The 8501-nt window shown below is 52.8% G+C and overlaps 1 protein-coding gene across 1 annotated transcript; it reads right to left on the bottom strand.

Moving 5' to 3' along the window:
* Positions 1 to 1003: 1003 nt before the first annotated feature.
* LOC125547809 lies at positions 1004 to 1840 on the bottom strand. Its single transcript, XM_048711574.1, has one exon. The coding sequence runs from the start codon at positions 1715 to 1717 to the stop codon at positions 1136 to 1138; it is 582 nt and encodes a 193-aa protein (XP_048567531.1). The 5' UTR covers positions 1718 to 1840; the 3' UTR covers positions 1004 to 1135.
* Between the last annotated feature and the right edge of the window lie 6661 nt (positions 1841 to 8501).

The following is an 8501-nucleotide window of genomic DNA, read 5'->3' on the forward strand; positions in this document are numbered from 1 at the left end:
GCGCGTGCAACTTAAGACTTGGGACCTTGGGCGACGGTGAGAAGAAGCGAGGGAGCCGACGAAGCAGCACAAGCCTATTAGGCTGGCAGCAGGCAGCAGGAGCCCGACGCAGATGAGGAGCCCCGCCGTTAGGGAGGCTGATGAAAGATGAGGAGCACCGCGGGAGATGGGTTGAGGCATGGCGGCGGGGTGGTGCGGTGAGAAACGAGGAGGAGGCCTTGGGTGACAGCTAGAAGAAGCAAGGGAGCCGACGAAGCAGCACAAGCCTATTAGGCTGGCAGGAGCAAGTTCATTGTTGGCGGCGAGCCCGACATTGATGACGCAGATGAGAAGCCCCCACCGCTAGGGAGGCGCGGATGAGAGATGAGGAGCACCGCCGCCAGGGGGCGTGGATGAAGATGAGGAGCACCGCGGGAGATGCCGGCGGGGGTGGCGTTGCGTGGTGGTGAGTAACGAGGAGGAGAAGGCCTTTGTTTGTGCTTGGGCAATATTAGCAGTTATGCAATTGCTGTGGTTCCCATCATGGCGGTGGAGGCACTGACTGGCCGGAGATGAATTGGCGGGGTTCGTGTTTATTTGCTCCCAGCGACGGCAGCGAGTGCGCAAGGTCGGAGATGGATTTGGTTGGATTGAATTGGATTGGATTGCATTGGATAATGGGAAGATGAAGATGTGTGGCGGCGACGACGGGGAAGCGACAAGCTCGCGACGGCCCGAGCTGAACCGCGCGTGCGGCGTGTCCAAATAAAACATGTATTTCCTTGTTTTTGAGCGGACCAGGACTGTCCAGTCCTGAACGGGCCGGAGCGTCAAATAAAACACGTATTTCCTTGTTTTTGTCACTAGCGGCGAGCAGTCGTGAGCCTGCGCCTCACGTATGTGAAACAGGAGTCGGTCGTGGCTTGCTAGAGACCACTAAACACGTAGAAGTAGACGTAGATGTAGGTATTGCGATCGGTCGTTCCGGTCGAGCAACCACCAACCACAGCCCAACGCGTCTATCTATATTCACACACCAACAACGAAAAGGGACCAAGCAACGGTGACTTGATTGGCCGGCCACAAATACACCATTGCATAGTTCTTACAGTTTTGACAGCGTCTTTATCTTATTATTACGGAGGGGAAGAGCGGGTTATTCATCCATTGGCCAGCTGATAAAAAGCTGCACCCCTTCGACGACGGCCTCCGCGACGTAGGCCATCATGAAGAACTCAACGTTCTCCTTGGGAAGTGCCCCCTCGCCGGCCAAATTGGTGCACTTAGATGAGACGTACCTAGCAGCCAGTATCACCTCCGGTACACCGCTGTATCGCCCAGCAGCAGCCGACCGCGCCGCCCACTGCAGCCTTGGGATGGCGCCGGTGTAGAGTTGGAGGCACGACCGCATTACCTTCCTGGCCTTGCCGTCCTTGACGTGGGCGAGCGCATGCTCGATGCTCGCCTTGGCCACCGTGGCGTTGGACACCGTCAGCCTGGTGGCGATCACTGCGAGCTCCGGCAAGCCGGGCGCAGAGCGGCAGGAGGAGTCGATGCAGAGTGTGGACACGCAGTCGTTCGCCCCGACGTACCAAGGTCCGAGGTTGTTGCAGAGGTAGTCCAGCGGGGAACGTGGCGCGGCGCTCGAGCTTGGCCCGCCCTGAACTTCAGTGGCCGAGGAGAGGACGAGGAGAAGGAAAGCGCCGCCGAGCATAGAAGAGGATGTGCCCACGGCCATAATGGTGGCGTATTGTCTCTCGATCTGTCTCACCCTCCCTCTCTCCCATTTGTCTCTTGTTATAAGTCTAATCTTAGTAGGCGGTGTATCATATCATAAATAAAAGAAAATAAATCCATCAAATTCGATCAAATCATTTGAGATATGCTTCATAAATTCATACGTAGGAAGCGTATATCTGAAATTGGACATATGCAATCGTAGTACTTCATTGGAAGCGAATCATAAAAGATCTCAGGATTACACATCGTATTTTTAGCATATCCAAATCCTTGTATCCAAGAGTAATCATGTGCTATTAGTGAGATCACAAAAGATCCCTAACACTCACCAACACAGTCACCGCGCTGCTCAATAGTCAAACCAAAGGATGCCGTGGCAAAGGCATGCCACCACCGCCAGCGACCGATCGTCGTACTGTACCTCCAGTGTCAATAACTAGTGATTGGAGCGCCATCCTGTGGCGCAGATTGAGAGGAAGCTATGCACACGTTTCTATTTAAAAAATAAATAAAGTCTTGGCCTCCGTCTAAAAAAATCTCAAAAAAAAGTTAATCCTCACCTTCATCTAAAAAAGAAAAAAAATTACCACAACAGCCTACCAGCGAGTGCCACTTTGCATAACCCATCATTTAAAAAATATCAGAGGTCTTCATCTCCATCTAAAAAATACATTTAAAAAATAATCCACACCTTCATCTGAAAAATTACAAAAGATTTATCACCGCGGGCAACCAGTTTGCACCACAAACATATTTTACAAAAAAAAAAAACTACCGCGGGCTACCCCCGCCGTCTCCCTTGCCGCCCGCCCACGCGGTTCTACATGCCGAGGAGGCTGGAGACCGCGTGTAGTCACCGTCGTCGTCGTCGTCCTCGTCGTCGCCCCCGCCTACGCCTCCGCCGTCCCTGCTGCATCCCTCCCCCGGTTGGCGCGGCGGGTTGGACGGTCCGGGGGCGTCGTCGTCGTCGCTATCGAGGACGACGACACCGTCCTCGTCCTCGCGCCCACGTTTGCGGGCGGCAATCTCCACCAGGGTCCGGCGCTGCCGGATCATCTCGTCTCGCGACCACCACATGACGTCCTCGTCGGAGAAGCCACGCCGGGCTATCTCCTCGTACTCCGGGGGGAGGCTGGACTCCACCTTGGGCTCGACGAGGGCGCCGGAGCTGCGGGTACACGCGCTGACAGGCGTGTCCTGGGTTCCGGCTTGACGGGGCGGAGGTGGAGGCAGGGAGAGCCGCCGGACGAGGAGGAGGACACCCCAGTCTCCATGCGCCTCGGCGTCCAGGAGCTTCCCCGGCGGCGGCGTGAGAAGGACGGGGGAGCGGGGTACTCGAGGCGCGGCGTGTTGCCGCCCTCGATGTACTCGAGGACGGACTCCAACGTACGCCCGGGCACGCCCCACCACCGACGCCGGCCGGCGGCGTTGAACCTACCGGAGGGCACGACGCCATTGGTGGCCTCGAGCTGCTCGTCGTGCCAGCGGCGGAAGTACGGCTCCCAGATTGGGCTGTCGGGGACGTACCGAGGCCCCTCCCTCGCCGCACGCGGCAGGGACGAGCGGATGCGTGCGATCTCCGCACGCCGCGCCGCGCTGGTGGGTACCGGGGGCACCGCCACGCCGCCGGCGCTGATCCTCCACGCCCCGGGCACCCGCATGTCCGGCGGGACCGGGTACTCGGTCTCGAAAAGGAGGCGAGCCTCGTCCTCGTGCAGATGACGGCGCCCGAATCCGTTCGCCGCCGCGCCGTCGCCTGGGAAACGCTCGGCCATGCTTTCTCAACTGGTGACGGCGAGAGGAGGAAAGGGGGAGGAACGAGCGCGTCGTCGGTGGATGATCGGGGTCAGTCTCTCCGGCGCGCTTGCAGTCGGCTTTTATAGGCGGAGACGCCGCGTGGTTGGCTTGGCCAGCGCGTTACGCGTGGCGTGATTGCGTGGCGGCCGAGGGACGCGTCGCCCAGCCTTCACTACGCCGCCCGTTAGGCATCAATGGAGGCTAACAGGCGCGGCAGCGCGCGGCAGCTTTGGCATTGATTCGCCGCGGGAAACGAGGTGATGAGGACGACGAAGGGGCAAGAAGAGAGTAGAGTCGCTGACACGGCGGGCCCGCGGCAATTCGCGCCAAAAACGATTCGCCCGGCACCCCCGAGCGACCCCCAGCGCGCCGGGTTCGGGTTGGGTCCGCCGGCGCCAATTTCGGCCCGAGCCGGCGAAAACTGGGCTCTTGGGGGCGCGACTGAGCCGATTTTTTGGCGCCGACGGACGAAAAAACGCCTGAAGGGCCTTCTTGGGGGCGCGGCTGGAGATGCCCTAAGCAGTAGGTCTTGTGTTCGATTCCTGGCAACGCAGCTTTTTTTTATTCCGCCGTGAGCTACTGTTCGCGAGAGAGATGGGCCGGCCCTGTCTCTTGATCCCCTATGCGATCGCTCGACTGCTTGACGCAGAGAGCGTCACATAGGAGCTCTCCCGATGCAGCACCTCCGGGTCTGACTCATTCTGCCGCCGCTGCTCCGATCGACTCTTCAAGGTCTCGATCACATCAAGGCGCAGAGCCAAGGCCTCTAGCCGGTTTGTCCCGCGGGTGCCCTGTGTTTCTTTCTTTCAGTTGATTGATTTTGTGCTGCTTCTTGTTCTCCTCTCAGCATGTGATCCCTTGATTGGGATTTCTGTTGGAATTTTGCTAGTAGGTCTTTGGCCCAAAGCCCAACTAAAATTCTGAAATTTCTTGGCCCATTCATGCACACATGTGAGTGGAGTGAGTGAGGCTAAAGTTTAGTCCCACCCCGGAAAGTTGAGAGAGAGTTGCACCTCTTTATAAGGTGAGCTCTTCTACCACTTGTATGAGCATGAGAAGAGGAGACCTACACGCGCGCTCCTCCTCCGCTCGCCTCGCCCCACGCCACGCCTCGTCACGACGCGCCGCGTCGCGGCTTGCGAGATTGAGGCCGAGCCGAGGACAGAGCTATGCACGTTGTCTATATTTTTGCTGCATGGGAAAATTAATGAGTCATTAATTAATAATTAACGGACGCGTTATTTAATGAACCGTTTCCGATTCTTTTGGATCGTGATGACTCGGACGTGGGGTTTACTCCCACGACCTACCCGGCCCGCACTATATAGTCAGGCAGACGTCTACCCTAGCGGCCGCCGCCTCGTATAGTTTCTGACCACCGTTCCAGATCATTGCGCCGCCAAGCAAGTCTTCTCCATCCCTCCTTCCGGCGTGCACCGCGAGAAGGGACAGCAGGCCTCCGGAACCCCGCCTCTCGTGATCCTGTACGGGAGAGGGGCGATCAGGTTTTTGGGGAGCGCACTCGCGCGACTGCTGGCAGCGACGACTTCGCGAACGACGACTTCTTCCCCGACCTCGGCAACCTCGTCCTCGACGACATGGGCGACAACGTCAACGCCGGCGGTGCTGCACCGCTGCACCGTATGTGATTCTATCCTTCCTGTTCGAGATCGTGGTAGAATTCATGCTTCTAGTATGTGCCCTAGATGTGATATGTTCATCTGCTATGCTAGTTCGCATGATTAGTTTAATCTCTGCTGCTGTGGTCATGATTTATCTTCTGTTTATTCGGATTAAATCTCGTAGTAATTTGCTCATATTTCCAACAATCCAAAAACCTGATTATAGGCAATTTACTCCGAGTGGTTTTGCTGCGCATCTGAAGCCGCCTGCCTTTAAGGGGGCGCAATATAAGAGGTGGCGCACGAGAGCAGTCTACTGGTTTCAGACCATGGGCTGCTATGATGCCACCAAGGGCAAGCCTGAGGGCGATCTTAATCCAGCACAGCTGGAAGCTTTTGAGAAGATCGATACCCTCTTTAAAGGCGCTCTTCTGAGTGTTCTTGATGACTCCATTGTGGATTCGTATATGTCGTTTGACAACGACAAGGACATGTGGGCTGCGCTCGAGGCCAAGTTTGGTGCCTCGGACGCCGGCAGCGAGTTGTACGTCATGGAGCAATTCTATGACTACAAGATGACTGATGAGCGCCCTGTTGTACAGCAGGCTCATGAGATACAGTCGCTCGCAAAAGAACTTGAGTACTTCAAGTGTGTGTTGCCGGACAAATTTGTTGCCGGAGGCATCATTGCCAAGCTTCCACCTTCGTGGAACAATTTTGCTACTTCCCTGAAACACAAGAGACAGGAGTTTTCCGTTGCGGATCTCATTGGTACTCTTGATGTTGAAGAGAAGGCGAGAGCAAAGGACACACGTGCTCGAGTTGCTGAGGGAGGTTCTAGTGCCCACATGGTACAGAAGAAGAACTCCCAGCCCAACAAGTTCAAAAACAATAAGAACAAAACTCAGGGCAAAGGCAAGTTTGATACAAAGAACAAGCCATCACATTCTACCAACTTCAAGAAGAATTCTCATAAGAAGGGGAAGGGACTTTGCCATGTCTGCGGTGATCCTAATCACTGGGCTCCGAAGTGTCCTAACCGCTTTGAGGAGCGCGAACATGAGAAGAGCGGCAAGTCCGCTAATGTTGTCATCGGTGATACTGATATGAAGGAATCAGGGTACGGTATTTTTCCTACCATCCTTTCAGTATTTCAATCCCCTGATTGGTTAATTGACACCGGTGCCAATGTACATGTTTGTGCTGACGCCTCCATGTTTTCTTCTTACCAGGCAACAGGGACTTCACCCGTGCTGATGGGGAACGGGTCACATGCCATCGTTCGAGGTGTTGGTACGGTCGATCTGAAGTTTACTTCGGGGAAGACTGTGCGTCTGAAGAACGTTCATCATGTGCCGTCCATCAATAAAAATCTCGTTAGCGGTTCCCGTTTATGTCGAGATGGTTTTAAGTTGGTTTTCGAATCCAATAAAGTTGTAATTTCTAAGTGTGGACAATTTGTTGGAAAAGGCTATGAGTGCGGAGGCTTGTTCCGCCTATCTTTGTCAGATATTTGCACTAAAGTTATTAATAATGTTTGCCACAATAATGAGTCTGATATTTGGCATTCACGACTCTGTCATATTAACTTTGGTTGCATGACGCGGTTAGCCAATATGAATTTAATTCCGAAAATCTCTACTGTCAAAGGCTCCAAGTGCCAAGTATGTGTGCAAGCTAAGCAACCTCGCAAGTCCCATAAGACTGCAGAGGCAAGAGACTTGGCGCCACTAGAGCTTATACATTCTGATCTTTGTGAGATGAATGGCGTGTTGACAAAAGGTGGAAAGAGATACTTCATGACGTTGATTGATGACTCCACTAGATATTGTTATGTGTATCTTCTGAAATCAAAAGATGAGGCTTTGACTTTCTTTAAAAACTATAAAGCTGAGGCAGAGAACCAACTTGATCGAAAAATTAAACGGCTTAGGTCCGATCGTGGTGGAGAGTATTTTTCCAATGAATTTGATCTGTTTTGTGCGGAACATGGTATAATCCATGAGAGGACGCCTCCCTACTCACCCCAGTCAAATGGGGTAGCCAAAAGAAAGAACCGAACTCTAACTGATATGGTTAACACCATGTTAGACACTTCGGGTCTATCCAAGGAATGGTGGGGGGAGGCGCTAATGACTGCGTGTCATGTCCTAAACCGAGTTCCCACAAAGCATAAGACCATGACTCCATTTGAGGAATGGGAAAGGAAAAGGTTGAAACTCTCTTACCTACGTACTTGGGGTTGTTTGGCGAAAGTCAATATACCAATTCCCAAGAAGCGCAAGCTTGGACCAAAAACCGTGGATTGTGTTCTTCTGGGCTATGCTTTTCATAGCATCGGCTATAGATTTTTGATAATAAAATCTGAGGTATCCGACATGCATGTTGGTACGATTATGGAATCAAATGATGCAACTTTCTTTGAGGACATATTTCCTATGAAGGATATGTCGAGTTCATCAAATCAGGAGATACCTACTCCATCTAGTGAGGAATTCACTGTAATTCCTGAACCCACCATTGCGATGGAACACGTTGAGAATCCTGTTGAGGGTAACAATGGAACTCCTATGAGGAGTAAGAGACAGAGGACTGCAAAGTCTTTTGGTGATGATTTCATTGTGTACCTCGTGGATGACACACCCAAGACTATTTCAGAAGCCTATGCATCTCCTGATGCTGACTACTGGAAGGAATGTATCGTAGCCAGATGGATTCCATCTTAGCTAACGGTACCTGGGAGATCACTGACCGTCCTTATGGGTGCAAACCTGTAGGATGTAAGTGGGTGTTCAAGAAGAAGCTTAGACCTGATGGTACGATTGAAAAGTACAAGGCACGGCTTGTGACCAAGGGTTATACCCAGAAAGAAGGTGAAGACTTCTTTGATACTTACTCACCCGTGGCTAGACTGACCACAATTCGGGTGCTACTATCACTGGCTGCCTCACATGGTCTTCTCGTTCATCAAATGGACGTTAAGACGGCTTTCCTCAATGGAGAGTTGAAGGAGGAAATTTACATGGATCAGCCAGATGGTTTTGTAGTACCTGGTCAGGAAGGAAAGGTGTGCAAGTTATTAAAGTCTTTATATGGCCTTAAACAAGCTCCTAAGGAGTGGCATGAGAAGTTCGAAAGAACATTAACTGCTGCCGGCTTTGTAGTAAACGATGGTGACAAGTGCGTGTACTATCGCTATGGTGGGGGCGAAGGAGTTATTCTTTGTCTGTATGTCGACGACATATTGATCTTTGGAACCAAACTTGATTTAATCAAGGAGGTTAAGGATTTCTTATCTCGCTGTTTTGAGATGAAGGATCTAGGAGTAGCTGATGTTATCTTAAACATCAAGCTGTTGAGAGA

The sequence above is a fragment of the Triticum urartu genome, chromosome 3, assembly GCF_003073215.2.
Source record: "Triticum urartu cultivar G1812 chromosome 3, Tu2.1, whole genome shotgun sequence".
In the NCBI taxonomy this organism is placed as follows: Eukaryota; Viridiplantae; Streptophyta; class Magnoliopsida; order Poales; family Poaceae; genus Triticum; species Triticum urartu.